Raw genomic sequence first — 20,608 nt, forward strand, 5'->3', positions numbered from 1 at the left:
CACCTACAACAGCAGCACCTACAACTGCAGCAACTACCACTGTCGCCCCCACAACTGCAGCACCAACAACTGCAGCACTTGCCTCTACCACACCTACAACTGTGGCTTCCTCACCAGTTTTTAGACTGACAGCAACCTTGAATGAACCTTTTGTTGAAGAACTCCTTGATCCAAACAGTGTTCAATACAGAAGGCTTGAAATCATAGTTGTAACAGTGGTTCGTAAAAATTTAAGTTTCTGACTAATTTCAATGCATTTTAAGTCAATATCCCTTAAGCTTTTGCTTGATTTAATTCACGGCTTCTCCTGTTACACCAATTTCTTTTGTGTTTTCTTTCCCTTCAGTGTGATTTCATCTACAGAGGAAGATATGGACGTACTTTCGTTCGCACCATTGTGAGGCGATTCCGGTAATACTACAAGCCTTGAAAGTACTGTTCAGAATACATTTTCTTATAAATGAAATAATACATTGTTGGATTTGATTCTCAATTTTAGTAAGGTTTGCAGTAACTGTGAATGTTAAAAAAAAATACATGCATCAAAACATATTCTAAATTGCTGGAAAAATCTGACAAAGTTTTGAGTGTTTTTCTCTTCTTTTTTTTTTTTGATTAACTCAGTCGTGTTATAGTAGTTACTCGAATGGATAGAACTCAAGCAGAGGTTAGTCTTGTATTCAACAATACAGCTACAGAAGATCAAATCCCTATGGACCAAGAACTGGTAACAGTTTTACGAGATGCTGTGATTAACCCCAACAATACGTTCAACATCTCTCTTGATGCAACAACCATAGAAGTCACTCGTAAGTAAAAATGTATTACGATTTTAACATTTATTTTCTTCATCATCTTCTTATAATAAATTCTCTTCATCTGGGCTAGTGTTAATCTATATTTATTTGCAGGAATAGATTTGTGTGAATGAAGCATTTATGTTATACAAACATTTCCAAGCCGTATGAATATAATAGCATCAGTTAAGTAACATTTATGAAGCCTTCAAATACGTCTTAAATCCTTCAGTGAATTACTCCATTGCTTTTTTTAAATACTGGTTTGAAGAAGAGCAAACATTTGAAGTTAGTGGAAGTTCTGTACGTCAGCTAATCTTGTGTGTTTTCAAAATCTGAATAACTATTGACATAAAGAATATTATTAACTGCCATTTGAACATAAATAATTAAACTTAGATAGAAAGGTTTACTGTAAATACATTGTATAAGTGTTTCTTTATACAGATGTATAGGGAATAACAATTGTGAGCATACAATTGTATCTAATATCTCTAATTGTTTTACAGGACTTACAAATACAACAACAAATTCTCCAACTGCAGCCCAGACTTCAAATGCTACAACATCCTCTGTGACAACAGCGTCCTCTGTAACAACAGTGTTGGCAACAACTGAACAACTTGTAACACAGACACTGACTTTCCGCTCTCCTGGGGAGATATTCACAAATGACTTGCTGAATACATCTTCTTCAGCATTTATCAGTCGAGCTGCATTGATCAACTCTACTGTAAGTGTCTCTCTTAACAAGTTGAACTGCATAAAACTGACAAATCACATTAAACACAACCCATTCAAAAAATTATTTCAAATGGGTTTTACAAGATATCAAATTAACCATAGTGAAAATCTTATTAAGGCCTCACAAGGTCTATGTTCTAGGTCCTACTTGTGTTTAAACTGTGTTGTTTGGATATAATTTCTTATAAAATCTAATAGACACAGTACCATACTATGAAGGCCAATGCTGGTTTTGTTTTACTGCTCCCTGTGTTCTGCAGTTTCATGTCAGAGAACAATAATGAGAGTGTTCACATTTACATTAGTTAACTTTTAACTTTATGCACCATGCAATTAAAAGTAGAGCCCTACCAAAAGAGAGGGTCAACTGTAACAAATAGACTAAAGTGGCTTTAAATCTCACTCATTTCACCACAAATTGAAGTTTAGACTGTTAAGAACCTCATAGATAATGGAACAAATTAATTTTGAAAGTGTTAGTCTTTAAACTAACTTTTTTATTTTATTTCTGTAGCTGGGACCGCTCTACAAGGCAGAATTCTCTACGTTCAGAACCTTGGCTGTGACTTCATTCAGGTAATTTGTCCATCTTAGGTCAAAAATGATCAAGGGGATGTTTTTGTATTAATTTGTTTTAAACTAAAACAGTATTTCTTCTGTATTTCTAATGTAGTAATGGATCGATTGTCAACAACATGAACCTTTCATTTGCAAACATGAATGTTCCTAATGGTTCTCAGATTGCAAATGTTTTGGTTGCTGCAGCTTCAAATATCACAGCCTTTAACATTGACACCAGCTCAATATTTGTGAATGGCTTACGTAAGTTATACAAATAAATGAATGAAATAAATGAAAAATAAATTGTAATGAAAAATAACATTAATTATTTAATCAGAAAAGAAAATACACATGCATAAGAAATAGTTCATTCAATGTTCAAACAATGTCTTATTTACTTTTTTTCTCCTCTTTTACAGAAGTTTCAAGTGGAGCAAGCCACAAAATCAGTCTCATCACTGCATCCATCCTTGTGCTGCTGTCATTGCTACTATCAAACCAGCAATAGCATTCGTACTGGTATCCCTATTAAACCACTTACAAAGTGAATGCTATCACTGGTATAAAAAAAAACAAAAAAAAAACAGCTGTGAGGATATCTGTTTCTATATGGCTGGGGTAAAATGTTCAGATATACTATTTAATCATTAGTTAACAGGAAAAGAATAATGTTGTTTAATATATAGAAATGGCCTGTTGCCCTTTGCAGTATAAGAAACTAATTTCTTATAGTGTAAACTGTAAGCAACGGATATTTAGATGATATTCATTACTGAAATAATAGGCAGCAAAATCACACTGTCACATTTGGACTGTTATTTTGATCATTCCTTACATAATATTTCCAAGAGACAAGGACAACTTTTTAAATATTAATTCATTGTAGTGTAGATTGTTGGTTATATCAAATATAAAAACAAGCCTTTTCAAATATAATCATTTTCATGGGGAACTTCACAGTAAAGCTCTTAACTTGAGATTAAGTCAGATGATTCATTATTTTCTTTACTCCAACCTAGACAGGGTCAGATTGGTGTTCAAAGTTGTGTCACTCTTTAACATGCAGTCAAAACAATGCCAAGCTACTTTCCCACTGCCTGCTTTTACTGATGAGATATCATGATATTTGTATTCTTAGAATGTCATATTTTTTATTGTAATTTTTGTGATTAAGTTAATTAAAACAATCAAACCTTTTGACATTCTATTTTCCTGTTGATGGACTAGGATAAGAGTTATTTAAATCAGGAGAGACTTAATTGAGAATGAAAAATTATTTATTAACAATGAAATGTGCGACAATTATAGAATGTAATGTGCAAAGTCTTTTGGGGGCTAGACTCCATCATGACGACTTCATGTACTCTGATGTAATGAGGCCGACACGGAATAGGATGCCCCCCAAAAATAGAGTGAGAAAGACAAAGGTAGAACCATTATTATAGGTTTTACCTTACAAGATGCATGAATTCTGCAGGATAAAACATTATTAGGTAGAGTGATAAACAGTGATTATTTGTTAATAATAATAAGAATGTTCCCCCTGTGCAGTTATGATGATTTACTTGATCATATGCCAGTCTAGGTTGTTGACCTGACGTGGCTTGCATGAGCTGCTAAACTACCCTAAAGTTGTAGGGCAAGTAGCCCACACGACTACTGAAGCCTGACCTATAGTCATCTGGCCCGGCATGTCCAGGTTCTGACCGAGCCAGGCTGACTGCTCACTGCCCTATAGTCATGAGCTCCGGCATGTTGGGCACAGCAACCATTAACATGACTAGCTGAGGACTGACCTGCCGTCAGCCTTGACCTGACATGTGGCCTGAACGACTGCTAGCCTCCCTGTAGTCATGTGGCTTGTATGAAGGGCTCAGCGACCACTGACGTAACCACTGACGTAGGGTTCAGCGACCACTGACGTGTTGCCCACATGACTAGCTTTGCCTGACTTGCAGCCTTCTGGTCCAGCGTATACAAGGTCTGATGACCTGATGCGTGGCAAGCCTGACTACTAAGCTTCCCTATAGTCATTTGGACCGACATGTTGAGCACAGCAACCATGAACATGGTCTGGGCATGACTGCCTGATGACTGACCTATTAGCCATCTGGCCCGGCCTGTTGGATGTATTCACCCGACAAGTGGCCAGTCTGACTGTGAGAAAATGAAGATTTAGAAGGAAGTTAAGACTTGACCTTGATAGAACACCTTAAAATTCACCACCACCAGTTGTATGTTTTTCTTACCATTAGATAGGGTTATAGTCATCGTTGGCTTACCAAAACCGCCTGATATCTGGACGAATATAGGACTGGAAGTCAGGGGAAGACCATCATCCGAGTTGTCGAAGAGAAGAGGAAAGAACACCTGGATTGACTGCCAATGTGGCAGTGACTATTCTAAAAGGAATTACCTGAATAACGGCATGTACCAGACTAATGTATGGCTCGTGATTGACCTTAAATGTTGCCAGTGTGAAATAGGTCTAGTTGACCTTAGTGAAATGTGATTCAACCAGCCAGTGCAGGCCAGCTGGCCAGAGCTTCATGAGCGAGGCAGCATAGCCCAGAAACTATTTATTAAGCGCTAACATGGCAGCATGGAATTAATAGCTGTAGAATGTTAAAGTTATAAAGTAGTGATCGTGAAACCATTAGTAATCATTAATGATGTAGAAATTAAGTAATACACAATGCTCAAGAAAACTGTAATGACCAGGTTGAGATGCTGCAGAAATGTGAGCTGTGTTAGCCCTACCAGTAGCCTCTTTGGCATACAATTACAAGAATTGTAGAAAGTTTGCAGGTCAAGGCAGGTCTGAATGAATTGAAGATCAAGATACATGATTTTGAGTTATATGGTACATGATTAGGATTGTGTTAGATAGGAATTATAGCAATGAATGACAGTCCTGCCACCACGATGGCTGAGATCTTGTTGTAATATTGACTTGATGATTAAAATGGCAGTATATGAATGAATACTTCTGACCAATTCATGGCAGAACAATCAAGGTCATCTAAAAGTGTTTACCTGGATTAAATGACAGGTAGCGAATATGCAGTCCATACAGACAGAATTGACTGAGGACAAAATTTGACAAAAATAATGCGCAAACTCACCGAGTCGTCTGATTTGCATTGCGATTAACCAATTATGTAAATGCTTGTAGTCTGCCATGCCTATACAAAGTGCAGTTCCCCCAAAAAGTTAGGGATGCATGCATTCCATTGAATATGGTGAATGGTTTAGCATTGACCTTATGAGCTGACACATGCCCGCTGGAATTGAATGTTCAGAAGACACGATCGTAATGTGAACTGCTGAATGAGGTCAAATTACCATGACCAGTATGAAGCGGCTATAAGACATGCTTAAATAGTAAGCAATTGATCCTCGATTTAATTCGGGATTACACATTCCTCTGCAAGTCCATCGGTCTGTTGAAGTTGCTTCTATCTACTCTATCTATCTTGACAGGACCATCGCCTGCTGTTCATACTTGTAACTCTTATAACTGTGATGCTGTTGAATTTTGAGTTGCTGGTAAGGGTGGAGAGGCCAGAAGCAGGTAGCCTTTAGCAGAAATACTATATAGCTAGTAAGCCACACCTCGTTTAATGACGATATACTGAGAATTCCACATGCACTTAATCGATGATATTTACATCAATAATAAATTATTTAATTCACTTGAAAATAATTAAACATCTTTTCTGACTTTTTATGCAAACACACTATTTGGTCAAATGTTTTTTGGAGAGTTTGAGATATTTTTTTCAGAATTCTATCCGTCCTCTTCATAGAAAGTCTCAAATATTAAAAATAAATACCTTTCAAAAGCTCAGAGGGATTTTTTTGGTGAAATACTGTGTACACGTAAAGAAACTTTTCACCCTCCATTGTCATATCTCACCAGTTATCATTGGCTTTTCTACTGTCCTGCAGTCTGTTAAAAAAGATCCCATATTATTCTAGCATTGAAGCCCTTCCTCTGATCCTAACGTCCTACCACCTCGACCTTTAACAGGTGACTGAACATCCCTGAGGCGAGCTGAATAAAAGGCCAGCACTTTGTAGCCTACCAGTGTCACTAATGTGATATCAGTAGTTTTTTTTTCAGTGAGAGAGGGATTCTGCTTTTTTGGCGTATGAAGCTAAAAGCATTGTCAGTGAGAAGATGTCAGAATCTATAACAAGGGAGGGGAGGCCTGCTGTCCCCAAACACTCCAAGGACAGCATGTGGGGGGTGCAGAGAAGCACTGATTTAGAGCAACACCTGTCAGGTGAAGCTTTCGCAGTTGATGGCACAGAAGGAACCCCAAGTTGACTGCTATGACTGCTGATCTCTGACGTGGCAACCTGCTGGGCCCCATCGGTCTCCTGAGAGGGAGCACTAGGAGCCTGAGCAGCTAGTCTTTTCCAGGGCTGCAGTCCTGCTAATGTCTCCCTGAACAAAGTGAACCACGCTGATATGCTCTAAATACATTTCATTATCATCATCATGATTATATCACTAATTGTGTGTACTCGGTAATATGCTGCAGCAGCCCCCTCCTGGGAGGTGTCTGAGAGACTGAATGATTAAAACATGTATGATGAACCATGCATCAAAACGTCCCTGCGGGCTTCCTCACAAGATACATGTAAGCGGCTGCAGTGACACTCTGAGCAAGCAAACAGCGCAGGATGTGGTCTACTGAGGGTTGAAAGGCTGAGGAGGAAGCTGCAGGCAATAACAATACAGCAGGTGGATATTAGAGATGCAGGGGATTGACCTGAGCTGACCTGTTCCATATATATAAGCCCACACAACACAACCTACATACCCTCAGACATGTCTACTTCAGCCTAAATAATTCCACTACCACACTACAAGCCAGAGGCTGAGGTTCAAACATTGCAGGACTACTTTGGCCATGCGCACAAGCCTGTTTCCGTCTTTATGTGCTCTTGACAGGAGAGGATAAAGTTTTTGTGACAGCATTTGATAAATGTTTAATCCAACATTCATACATCCCAGGCTGGGATTGGGTCCCCAGTCAAAACCCACCAAAGACACACAGCAGGTGTGTGAAATATTCATTCACTACACGCTTCATTAAGAATGAAACATACCATGGTCCCCCTTCATTTATTAATTTTGATTATTGAAACAAAAGACAGAAAGATTAGAGATTAAAACATGGTGGGCACGCTATTCTATGTTTGTCCCACAGATTTGTAACAATTTGTTTTGTGACAAATAACTCTGCCTGTTGAAATCCCGCTGTCATCTTGCTGAGAGTCAGGCAGCTACTGCGAGAGAAGCTATCATGTGAGCGCAGTAACAAATTACTTTCCCTGGGAATCTCCTGCTCTGCATCGCACTGCAGCAGTTTGACCTTTATCCTGTCCAGGAGTGTCCAGTCACTCCTCACTTAGAGCATGCTGATAAATATGTGAGCCATCAGCTGTAGACGGGACTGTTTTCATATTTCAATTAATTAGCGATGAAATATTACAATTAATGATGTGTCTTGATGACAATGAGATGACTGATGTGGTCCCTGTCAAGGATTGGGTTCATTCTATTCTTCTCTGACTGGTGAATATGTCATTGTTGAGTGTCAGTGTCGTTTAAACACAGACCAGCCGTCTCTGAGTGAATGTGTCACATAGATTACAGAATTTCCCCATGGAGATCATTAAATTTTCATCTAATCTAATCTAATTAAAACAAGGATGTGCAAGTCCTGACACACTGTCCAAGGCTGAATGCGCCGTCTTGTTCAGAGACATTAGGGCTTTCAGAGATTCAAAATGAAAGTACGTATGTATTTAGTGTTCATATGAAATTGAACAAACCTGTTTTAAACAAAGATAACTATGTCAGCTGCGTATTCACTTCTTTTAATTTTCTGATAATGAAGGCATGGGTTATTTATATGATTAATCATTTTACTCATCCTACAAGACTGATCCATTCACATTAACTCAGTTTAATGTTATAGCACAAAATGGTAGTGAGCTTTGTGTTATCCTCTCTTGTATCTAAAATATCTATGATTTAAAATTGTGAAACATTGAATGACAGCAGAACTATAGGTCAAAGACCCAAATGCTAAAAAATGTGTCTAATTACTACATGTATTCAAAAATCCCATCAGACATATTGATTGTTATACATATAGATGCATGCTGACAGCCTGTTGGGGGATTACTGATTGATTGTCCATCAAGTGATGTGATGTATGTATGTAACAGCATACATTCAACAGCATAATAGGCTTTTTTTCACATATTTAATCCTCTGATGTTTTTTTTCTTCTGAAACTACAAAAATCACCTCATAAATAGTGCATATTGTTATGCTACCTACAAGCACCTGTCTTTACTTACGAAGAATAAAGCAGTCAACCAGCATGCATCAGGTTGTGGCCTACTTTCTGAGCAGAGTCTTCTCAGATTAAAAGGTCTGAGGAGGTGAACACATTCATTATTCAACAAAACAAGCAAAAATCTCCCAGAGTAAAAGTTACAGATTTATGGCCATTATTATAACTGATGTTTTTCTTGTATCTTGTGTTTTTAGTCCCACAGATTATTCATAACAGGATGACCCATGGGAAAATAGCCTAGTAGGACTCAAACTAATCTTTGCTTTAAATATATTAAAGGTGTCTTATTTTAAAGCATCTACTCTTTAACTTCCTTAACGATTTTAATCCAGGGCATCTAGACATTTGGCTCATGACTGGATATTCATAAATTAAATGATAAATCCATTGTTGCAGTGTTAAATGGCATCCACCCAACGTTTAATTTCCTTTACTTCTGCTCAGATTAAGTCCCTACATTGCTTTTCTCAGCAGCTAAAATCCTGTAGCATTGAATTGAAGGAACATTTTTAAGAGAGGACATAACAATGTCATAAAGCAGAACAAATAACCCAGTTCAAATTGGCTGAATACAGTCATACAGCAGTGTTCAACTAAATGAATTTTATCTAGGATGGTTTGAGGTTTTGTCTTCTGTCATGTTGTTAAAAAAATTCACAATTAGCCCATAAATCAACTCTATGCTTTATGGCTCATATTGTGGAGGAAGCCCCGCCTTCCTCTCATCGCGCGCTGAGCACTCGCCCTACGTCACTTCCACCAGAAAACATGGCGGCTGCCAGTCAGTCTGTTTCGGCGAATTCACTGCTACGAAATGTTGTTATCAAGACCGAGCCAGAAGCCGAGGAGGACCTACTCATCAGCCCGGAGGAAGTACCACTCAAGCGGGACCCTGTCGTCCCTCTGACGTCCCCGGTGAGCGGGCTGCAGCCGCTGTGCTGGTCGCAGGACCACCGCCTGGCTGTCTGCACCTCCAGCTCCCTGTCTGTGATGGAGCTCGTGTGCGACGTGCACAACAACAAACAGGAGCTGGCTCTGCACAGGACCTCGATCCCTGTCCCGACCAATGTGCACCAACTGCGGGTAAATATCTACGAACGCCCGTCTGTTTGCACCATAGGAGAGGACAGGAGGAAACAAGGACTCACTGAAACACCAACTTTAATTTTGAACAGTTTAAATTAAACTGTAACAGATGAAGCTACAGAATCACGAAGACGACATGTTCTTACATGATTTATTAGGAAACCAAAACAACACAGCTATTTAGCACCTCCTCCGTCTCTCAAAACTGACTGCATGGTGAGAGGAAACATACAGTGCACGATCTTAAACTCGCCTCATATGATCAGATGTCAAAGAAAGCTAAAATACATTAATTTGAAAATCTTATTTCCTCAGTTAATTGGCTTCAACTCCATTTTATTTCATGCTTTCTTAAATGTACCTGCAATCTCAAAATGATGATGTAACTGCGATGTAAAATCACTATTTACTGGAGAGCTTATGGTTTTGTTTAGATGAAAACTGTCCAGCTGTCATGAATTGAAAACTATAAATTAATTGCTGGAGCATATTAAACGGTTATGAGACACGGTCTATCAGTGAAATAAGTCTGCAGATGAAAGAAAACCTTTAAGATCCCCTCCAGACATGATTTAAGCTCATCCTCTGTGTTGAATAATAATTTATGACTAACAGGAGATTTATAAATCACTTCATCCTCTTTTAAAAATGCAGAATTCATAAAGTAACACGTTTTTACTGAGAAGTTCCCTTTCATTCAAAAGTTACGGTAGTTGTTTTTCCTACCACATAATGTGCTTATTCACACCTTAATGTCAGAATCTGGTACAACAATGAGCAAAAAGTAGTTTTTATGTGATTTTAAAAGAGCTTTACGAAAGTGGAAATCTCAATCAATGTGGAAAACTCATCCTGCACTCAAAGCTAACACTAACCCAATGAAGCACTTTGTTGGATTTTGACGTCAACATAGATCATTTACTATAACATGTTCCTCTTTAGCTTCCTGTTTTAATGGCCAACATGCAGGGTCAAATTCGCTGTTGGTCGTTTCATAACTTGTAGAAATTGTTGGGCCACAGTTCCATCTAAAGCTCTGAGTGTGCACATGTAAACGTACGACATCGGCCTTGTGTGTCCTGCGGCGGTTTGGAGCGTTTGGTTGTGCATGTCCTCAGAAATGAACGAGCTGATGAGACAGGAAATGAACCTCTACAACAATAGCAGAACATTAGTTAGCAGATCAAGCCTGCAAATACACGCACAATGATGTCATTGCTGTTGCATAGCAACACAAATATGTGCCAAAATAGCTGGCGACAGTTCTCTACTTAGGTGTTTTACAAGGTCTGAATTTCTGCAGTCCTCCCTCTCGATTAATCCTCCAGAACCACATGCTGTACATGTATGTGACCAGTTACATTCAAAACGCAGCAGGTTGTTTACATGTACGTGTGGTTCAAAAAGTATTTTTTAACTTTAACTAGCTCCAAAGTCAATGTTCTTTAGGTATTCCATTTAAATCTCCTGAAATTGGTCCAAATCCTTCTTGTGTTATGACTACAAACGTTCTCCTCCTGTTGAATGTGAAACAGCTTTTTTATAAAAGGATACTCTACATATCTAACAGCCTCCATAGAACATTTAGAAAACACCCCACATTCAATCACATGAATAACACAAGTGTAGATGATTACAAGACTGAACTCTGCGTCCCTTGTTGGCATGTTTTGCAAATATTTCTCTTTTTTTTTTCCTTTTTGGGTTCAGTAGCATGGCAACGTTGTGAAATGATACTATGGTAAGATAAACATTTATTATTCTTGTGCCAGGGTGCTCCAACATCAGAGTGCAATAAAAGGAAGCATAAGAGAAAAACAAGTGTGTCACAAGTTTAGAGGACAAAGACGACGTTAAAACAGAGTAAACAGAGGTATAATCAGTTGTGTCTCTAATTGCTACAGCTAAGCTGCGAGTCCCTTGTGTGCATTTAGTTTTGCACTTGTGGATATTATGGAGGACTCATTTTGGGAAGAAGAAAAAAAGGCACGTAAAAACCAAGTTGGCGGTGGTCTGTCTCTGAGCAGCTGCTCTTACGTGTCAAACATGATTGTTTAAAGGTTCATCTCTACTCCAAAAACCCACTTGGCAGTAAAAGACTGGCTGGAGCTGAATTTTATAATCCACTAAGCACAGTGGCAGCCTCGGAAGACTGTTTCCTGCTGTCATCTGTGGATATGATTAACTGCAGAAATATGGAGCAGGAAGAAGTAGATAGTGATATTAACAATAACACTTTCAAGTGTTTTAGGGTTTTTAAAAAATAAAAAGGTTTACTCTGATGCTTTATCTAAGAATTTATCAGCACTGACCTTAATGATTCTAACATCAAGGCTTCGTATAGTTTTTCATGTAACGTTTCAATGTTTGCCTCCTTTTCCTGACTGTGACCATTAATATTGGCTCTCCCTCTCACTTGTGTTTTTAACTTTAAGGTTGGGCCAGATGCAGAAGTAGCCCAAGCAATGGAAAAGTTCTCTGACCATCCGGACCCGACGATAAGGCAAGACTTCCTGTCAGACAGGGTGATAAATCCATCAATCGGAGTGCACAAAGGAATCAAATATGCCAGTTGGTCTCCATTAGGATGTGACTCCAGTGGGCGCTGTCTGCTCGCATGTCTAACACTTGAACATAGACTTACCATCCATAACAGCCACAAACGACTCGAGTGGAACACGCTAGTTGATCTCTCTAAAAAGTACGGTGAGAGGCTCCAGGAGCGAGGTTACGCCAAAAAAGACGACAAGCCTCCGGAGGCAGACCTGCAGGACTTTGACGAGCTGCAGCGGCGTTTCTGGATGCAGACTCCTATCAGAATGGAGTGGTCGAGTGTTTACACCATGAAACAGGTCCAGCCGGACAACACGTGCTTAGATGTTGAAATGGTGCTTCTCGCTGTCTTAATGGAAAACGGGGACCTTGTTTTGTGGAAGTTTGTGTTGCCCTTCTTGAATGGGGAAGACGTGATGTTTTATGACCTCATCGAATCAGGAGTGACGAGACCCAGCGACTTGGCGTGGTGGGAGTATGAGGGCGCAGATCGTCGGATGAGTGGCCTGATCGTGGGCAGCGAGGTGGGACCTGTTAAGATCGTGCCGGTCAGCCTCACAGGAGTGAAGGGCTACTTCACCCTCCGACACCCCGTCATCCTGTGGAAGGAGTGTGACGAGATTGCGGTGGAAAACATCAAATGCGTCCCGATGATCCATCCCATCCAAAAGTCCAGCTGCAGCCTCATCGTGGCGTCACGCGGCTGCTACCTCTTCTGGTGTTTGCTCATGATTTCACCGGCCGGACTAAACGTGCACAACTCTCATGTGGCGGGGTTACACTCGCTCCCTATTGTCTCGCTAGCAGTCAGTCATCAGGGCGTCACGGTGTACACGTGTTCCATGGACGGGGAGGTAAAAAAGCTGACCCCAACTTTTACAGAGAACACTTTGTTTTTCAAACCGGAGGACATGTCGCAACCTGAGGACCTCAAGGGGAGAAGGATACACGGGATCACAGTTAGCCGTAACGGAGCGTATATTGCACTGGTCAGTACACCTGGAATGGTTGGCGGCTTTCATCCGACAAACAGGTCCTACCAGGTTCACTTTGTGGCGCTGAAAACGCCAGCAAAGGCAGCAGCACTGCTGCTAAAGTCCCCCACACAGAGCTTGTACAAAATGGCTGATTTACTTGATCTTGTCAGGTGGCAAATTTTGAAAAACCAGCGCATACCTGAGTCACTGCTGGAGGAAATTGATCAGAAGATCCAGGAAGTAGACTCTCTATACTTTTGGCGATTGAAGCTCTTTTTGGTGCGGATTCTTTACCAGTCACTACAGAAACCTCATACAGACCACCGCTGGAAACCTTCCCTCAAAAAAAGCAAGGTGCTTGTGAGAGATGACACGGATGACGAGGAGGAGCAGGATTCAGAGGAAGAGGATGGTAAGAATGGAGAAGTCGCTGCACAAGAGGAAAGGGAGCCAGCTGAAGTGAAACAAGAGAAAGAGGTGAATCTGGAGGAGCAGATGGGGGAGGTTCAGGCGTGGATCAATGCTGTGGAGACTCACTTGATGAGAGAAAACATAAAGAAGGTGCTGGGGGTGGTGTACCTCAACACCATCATCACTCAGAACACCAGCATACCCACCTGTGGACTGATGGAGTATCTCTCCAAAGACGCCAGCGACCGAGCTTCAGAGGTAAATCCTGTGACTTCTCAACATCCTGAATGAGCTATTTGTGAACAAAAAGATGGCCAGCTAGAGCACATTGTAAATGAACGACAACCTAAAGCCCAAACTAGAAAAACGGTTCACAAGGGACCATACACAACGATCAGATTCGGGAGAAGTCATTAAGTTATTCCAGGTGTTTTTCACATTGACTTTAATCGGGTTTTATTTAGAGCCCGTCCAAAACAAAAATCATTGAAGTTATTGTTGAGTTAAAGTTAAAGTGAAGCCAAACTGGTCCATGAGGGGAGCTGACACATTGCACTGGTGACTTGATTTTGCTGTGCAGAAGGCAGCTGACTTGTGTAACTGCAGAATTGAGGCCACGCCCCTTCTGCTAACAGAACAACATATTTAGGTCAAAGATCCCTCAAGTCAGGAGTCTACAAAGACAATAAAAGCTCGGACATCACTACATCACTACATCACTACTACTACTAAAATAGGTAGAATCAGGGTTTGGCTGTCCCATTTGTTAACATGGAGGAGGCGGGGTTTAGGAGCTATACTGCAGCCAATCAGTAGACGGAGCTCTAAATAGATTGGCTCCACTCCCACGCGGCTTTTGCTCTGTCGATCTTAATTCATGTTCTGCTTTATTATGATTATTCCAGTTTGTCCTGTTTTTGTTTTGAAATGTGTCTTTACTAAAGATTCTTTATTACTGAATTTAAAACAAAAACTGCCACCAGTTTTGTCAAAGCTTGTAACTGATGTTTTTCACCCTGGACAAATAAGGTCGTAACATCGAGATAATGTAGCTTGAGTTCTTAAGAGTTCCCGTCTCCACAGGTACAATGATTGGTTGAGCTCTGCTTTTTCTGCCTCCCATTGTCGAGGCCTCAGGCTAAACAACAGGCAACAAGATGAATGTTTAACCCTGCTGCAGAACTAATGGACCAGAATCACTCTGAAACCAAAGAGTTCAGCCTTAACAACAATACTGCCATATTCTACGTTCAAGCATTTTACAATAACAGCCAGTGTGGCTGCTTTTCAGCAAACGTTGTAAAGACTAGCTTCAATGGTTTAATTTCACTTTTTGTCTCAACCAAATCACAGAATCATACTTAACTATAGAAACCTTTCATTTGACTGTTCTTCTCAAACTTTTGCTTTTTAACTTAAACAAGATGAAAGTGAAGCAAGCATTGTAGAAGCCTCCAGTCTGATCTGTGCCTGCGTGTGTGTGTTTGCGTGTGTGTGTCCTCCCTTTAAGGTCCTGATCGGCCACATCAAGAAGAAGATGAACAAGCAGTCGTTCCCGGAGCGCTGCAGCCTGTGTCAGGCCGTGCTGCCCTTCTCAGACCACAAACAAGCGATCTGTCAAAACGGTCACATGTGGCTCAGGTACTTAAATCTTCTTCTTTTTTTTTCCACAATTTTTTTTTAATCAGCTTTAGCCTCAGTGTGCTCTGCAGTTCAGATGCCAAAGTTGAGCCTACTGGGACATGAATTGAATCTTAATGCCAAATGCTTTCTTTGACTGGTTTATTTATCTTCTCAGAGCTGTAATCAAGCCTCCCACCTTCTGATATTTACACATGCACCAGTCTCATCGTCTCATAAATATCCCCTGTCAAACATTTCTCCCGCCTTCTCGCTAGTTGGAGCACAGTGCCTCTTGTGGGCACTGAGAGGGAAATCTGTGCCCGTCACTTGTACTTCAGTGCTGTTCCTACTCTACTTTCTGTCTGTCGGTCTGTCTGTCTGTCTGTGTGTGGTTATATATGTGTGGATGTGCATATCTCTGTCCCTGCCAGCCACCTCTCTAATGCCTTCCCCTCGCTCACCTCCAGGTGTGTGTTGTCATACCGAGCCTGCCAAACGCTGACGTTCAGACGTTGCCTCCTGCTGGATACCATCGCCAGACTGCCAGAGCCTGAGGGTAAGCGCCACTTTCCATCTCTCTCCACCTTCATTTCACAGTCTCACTCTCCGTCAGCCATCCCCTCCTGTCACCTTCAACGTCGGCCTTCATCCCCCTCTGTCGCTCAGATCTGCGCTCGGCACTTTGGGTCATGAATATGTAAAAAAAAAAAAAACCCTCACATTTGAATACATTAATGGTTGTCGAAATAGTCTGTTTAAAAATGTTTAGAGAGCTGGTCGCCTCAAAGTTTACTGAATGTGCACTTCGCACGCACACGGGTCACCTGCTTAAAGCTGTTGACATGTTAAACAACATGTAAACTAAATATCCAGTCTCTTTAATAGTAACGAGGGTAAAAGTGACGAGTTTATTCACCATGGTAAGTATCTTCTCAGCCTTTTGACTTCCAGACTAAATATCATTGAAGTTATCTGTCTGAGTGAAAGACACGATAATGAGTACACTGAGCAATAATTCATTGTATTCTATATAAATCCATCCAAAGTTTGCACAAACTAGCTTGCTAAAGTGCGTGTAAATGTCTTTTCTTCTCACCCTGTTACCTTCAGTCGAGTGGATTTGATCGATCAACCCGTCTGCGCTAATTTTAGCTAACGCTCAAATGAGGATGAGCTCAAGTCAAATTAAGAAAATATGTAATGTATTTTATCTAATTAAAAAAAAGAACACAATCTCCCCCAGTGGGGGATTAATAAAGTTTTATCTTATCCTAAACATTTAGATTAGAATGAAAGACAACAAGCAGTTCTAATGGCTCCCGTTAAAATGGTGAACATAAATAAATCGTTTTCTGAGAAGTGGAGCTTAAAGTCAGAGCATTACCTGCAGCTGCTTGGTTGAACACATTTCAATCAAAGTAAATGAGAGAATTTTGGTTTTAAGAAAAAAAAGTGTCATCCAATCTGGGTTAATGAAGTGAAGAGTGCTGTTGTCCATGTAACACCTACAAACAATGAAATCTTGATCCGATCAAGCATGTCACGGGAATCAAATGTCTGTAAGCCATTATTACAATATTGAGAAGCATGCAGATCCTCCCATTATTGTTAGGCACAAACTGTCTTAACGTGTTCATTGCACAGTGTGCCTTCCTTCACTCTTTTAAGTGAGGAGAGAAACCCCAACACTGTTCTCGGTGTTTGAGCTCAGGCTTCATCTGGCTGCTACGTGCATCCCAGGTCTTTATCAGTCAGCCCGAGCGCCTGAGGCTCGGCTCTCCTCGTCATTCCAGCCTATCTGAGCTAAAGACTGACAGCTCTGTGCACTTTTGGCATCTGTCAAAATCAACATCATCACAGCACCTGTCTCAAAACATCTTACAGACTTCTGCCTTCTTCTATATTTGGATTATGAAGCGGGGGTCGGCCAATTATTTGTCCGATTTTTTATTTTTTTTTTTCCCCTTTACAGATGGAAGACGTAACATTGCTCTTTATCGATTTTGAGGTGTCTATTACAAACGTGTAGTTTTGTAAATGCATTCAGGCATGAAAGAATAGTCGACAGTGAGGCACCAATACTAAGTTAAAATGTGAAATACTTGAGAGCTTTAGAGCAATGATCCACATCACTGAAGAAGACTATTCTGCTAACTGCCATTTTGAATCTCATATAGAAAGATTTCCTGATTCATATGGTGTCTTATTCATCTTATGTTCTTCATGGGAAATAAGAAGCCACAATAAACCTCGTAATCTGCGTGTTATGTGTTTAATGGAAGCATCCATATGTATGAAAATTGAGTCATTTTTTTACAGTCTGAACTCCAGCTGCTTTCTGTAAACTTTCCTGATACTGGTTTGAGCTCAGTAAAATTCATCATGAAACTTTAAGAAAATAATTCTGCGTATGAATAACAAGAATGGTAAGTTGTTGCTATCAGCCGATTTCCATCCTGCTTGAGTGTTGGTCATGCTGCGTCTGTTTCCATAATAAGACGGCACAAGCTCGTCCTTCTCAGCAGTCAGTTGGCAAACACATTAGTGCTGCACAGAGCTCAGCCAATGTTACCTTTGTACACAACACTGAGGTGGTCAAAATGTCAATACTTTTTGATACCACACGTTGAAAAAATCCCCCCGTTAATTTAAACCAAAAGTGCCGAAGCTCTAAAGACACCACAGATCTTCTTCAGCGACATCTGTAATGCAAAGCTGCCGTGAACAAAAGACGGAGGGCATGGTCTAAATCACACAAGTTTGTTGCCAACATTACACTTCTGACATGTTTTTACAGTGTGCTGACATTTTTCTTGCAATTTGTGTTGATAAAAAAAAAAACAGATCATAGGAGGTCTTTTATATTTGTTGCCATGGTAACTGGTATTGATATGGTTTGAGTTTTACTGGAATCCTACAGAAGTCTAAAAGGCATAATGATAATCATTTTCTTACTGGTAACAATCATGTAGATAGCATGTAGAATTTAACTTACCATTCAGTGATCAATTCAAATAATTCCTTCTCTGATTCTGATTGGACCAATAAAATATACTGTGAAGTATTCACATTAAAAATGAGCAGTTTCTAACATGGACTGAAAATAAATGTCACATACTTTATCCTCGCAGAATGTACATAGGTTTTAATATTAAGCTCAAAATGTCCAATATGTTTTGAATGTCTGTGTGTAAGTGCTGCACATTAATGCTGCAGCGTCCATGTGTGCTGTGTCAACAGTCGCATTAACTCCAGTGTGCTGTGTTGAAAGTGTTGGGAAGCTCCAAACTTGTAAAACTGTTGTTTTAACTTGAATGGGCGCGTGACTTTGGCTTGCTCTTAAATACAAGGCCAACATGTAAAATTCACATCACAGTCAAATAACCCTGAAGTCCTAAAGGGTCTTCAGTACAAACACGACTTGTTTTCTCTTCCCACAGATCCAGAGTGGATAAAGAAGATCCTTCAGGCGCCCTGTAATCTGTGCGACTCGCCGATGATCTAGACGTGATCGAACCAAAGGAACCTCAGGACCTCCCTGTGATTTATCTCTGACGCAGGGTCCAATTATGTCAGAAATCACTGCAGCAATTTTTTTATGTCTTGGTTTGATGTTCTTTATTTTGGTATCTTTTCAGTGCAAATAAAAAGCTTTGATTATACGGTGTTACTCTCATTTCCTCTACAAAGTGTGCACAGAGACTGGTTTTCCAGGCGGCACTTTTTGAATAAATATTTTAGTGAGGTAAAACATTTTGGACTCAAACTTTACGGATTTCTTTATTTTCTCGCGTCTAAAATTATTTCCCAGTCAGGCAAAGTGTTTGCATAAGGGTGCACAGAAACAAAGTTCAAATGTGGAGGTTTCTATTATTCAGGAGGACTTTAGGGCACCATAAATAAGATCCCTCATTTTCCTTATGTTGACTTTATTTCCGAAACCTTTGGTGTAGTTTTTATTGCAAGTAAGTGGAACTTACTCTGCTAGTCCTATTTTAGTGAAGATTTTTCTTTGCTTCCTTTTTGAGCGCAACAAATAATACACTCTGAATAATACATCTCTGGAAAAAACTCAACATACCTACTTTAATTGGCACTGTAAAACAATTTCCAAGCTGTGGGAGGAGGAGGAGGGCGCTGGTGCTCAGTCATTCTCTCAGATGAGGACTTCCGCTAATGTAAACGCAGAAGAGAAGGAGCGGCGAGGCAGATGAGATGAGGAAGAGGCAGGAAGAAAGCGAAAAGTGTGCTTAAAAACCCGGCGCGCTCCCTCCCACGGGAGAGGCTTGTAATGAGATTCAGCAGTAATGAGGGACAGAACATGGCGCCAGATGTGATTCTAATTCTAATCAAGGAGGGGAGGGTGGTAGAGACGGAGGGGGGGGTTAGAGAGCATATTGTTAAATACAATTAACCCTTTTTTCCTATTTGGGAGAGAACAAGGGCTGATGGGAGGGGATACAGGCTCTGCGGCATGTTCTCCGTCACAGCCCCTTGTTCTGGAGACATGGAGGTCGGCGGCCGGTGATCAAAGAGGGGATCTGGACCTGGGAGACCGGGCGGGGAGAAGAGACTCCCCTACTCCAAACCGCTCCTGCCTCTCATCCCTCGGCCTGGCAGAGGTGAGGCGGGGTGGGGAGGGGTCTGCCCTCCTTGTGGTGTCACTGGAGAAGATAGCCTGCCCCCGGGCGAGGAGAGAGGAGGCAGCTCTGCTCCAAACACTCAGGACCGCATGAAAGAGAAACTTTTTATTTTATTATTTTATACCTTACATTTCTTTACCCAGAGGTGACTTTTATTTACGTGACTGAAACTCAGTCAAGTTTCTCCATATTTATTAAACACGGACGTCTGTATTTATCACATGATGGTACAAAAAAGAGATGGAGTGATAAGATGAGTTAAATTTAAAAACTAGAGTAACTAAATAATCTTTAAATGATAATATATATTCAGCTCATTTATAACTTGTTGGAACAAAAGTTTAGACGTATAAAGATTTAACATGGAAAGTGCAGAAATTACAGATCAAGTTCAGTCTGACATTACTGACATGAACAAAATCCTGGACCTTGAGTTTGGTTATTTTTATATCAAGTTATAAGTCATTGTTCATTCAGACCCAGACGACTTTATTTATCCCAGAGGGACACTTCAGTTTCACAGCTTTGTCTTGTTAAAAAAAAAAAAAAAAATCATCAAAACAAACTAAAGGCAACAAATCAAGTGATTGCAGCATACAGATAGCTACATTCACGTCAGTCACTACAGCTCAGCGGACACACTGGACGCTATACGAGAAGCCCGAACCGAAGACAACACAGCATCAGAGATGAGCAGACTGCACTGTGCAGCTCCTCTGGAAGCACGACTGCTGTCGCTCTAATAATTGTGATTTCATGGCATTCCTTTTTCACTAAATACTCACTACTTCAGCCCCATTCCCACCAATTGGTGCAGTGCTTTCCGGTAC

At 40.5% G+C, this 20,608-nt stretch overlaps 1 protein-coding gene and 2 long non-coding RNA genes across 3 annotated transcripts in view; 2 read left to right on the plus strand and 1 right to left on the minus strand.

Annotated features, from left to right (window-relative positions):
* Positions 1-549: 549 nt before the first annotated feature.
* On the plus strand, positions 550-3,299 carry LOC306837339. The gene is made up of 5 exons (XR_013780918.1): positions 550-809; positions 1,307-1,530; positions 2,056-2,117; positions 2,215-2,363; positions 2,522-3,299. It is a non-coding gene; the product is annotated as an uncharacterized lncRNA (long non-coding RNA).
* A 5,878-nt stretch (positions 3,300-9,177) lies between these two features.
* gtf3c4 (general transcription factor IIIC, polypeptide 4) lies at positions 9,178-18,797 on the plus strand. Its single transcript, XM_079364378.1, has 5 exons — positions 9,178-9,568; positions 12,007-13,770; positions 15,023-15,153; positions 15,603-15,691; positions 18,576-18,797. Exons 1-5 carry the CDS (start codon positions 9,254-9,256, stop codon positions 18,638-18,640), a joined length of 2,364 nt encoding a protein of 787 aa, XP_079220504.1. The 5' UTR covers positions 9,178-9,253; the 3' UTR covers positions 18,641-18,797.
* Positions 15,702-20,608, minus strand: part of LOC306836971 — a 41,764-nt gene continuing 36,857 nt past the window's right edge. The window contains exon 4 of the long non-coding RNA XR_013780837.1: positions 15,702-15,815. This is a non-coding gene — a long non-coding RNA (uncharacterized lncRNA). The remainder of the gene's footprint in view (positions 15,816-20,608) is intronic.

The sequence above is a fragment of the Symphodus melops genome, assembly GCF_947650265.1.
Source record: "Symphodus melops genome assembly, chromosome: 16".
Lineage (NCBI taxonomy): Eukaryota > Metazoa > Chordata > Actinopteri > Labriformes > Labridae > Symphodus > Symphodus melops.

Coding starts and splice junctions, on each gene's coding strand:
- gtf3c4 (XM_079364378.1), top strand. CDS start 9,254: ATGGCGGCTGCCAGTCAGTCTGTTTCGGCGAATTCACTGCTACGAAAT. Junction 9,569..12,006: donor CCAATGTGCACCAACTGCGG/GTAAATATCTAC, acceptor TTTAACTTTAAG/GTTGGGCCAGATGCAGAAGT. Junction 15,692..18,575: donor CAGACTGCCAGAGCCTGAGG/GTAAGCGCCACT, acceptor CTCTTCCCACAG/ATCCAGAGTGGATAAAGAAG.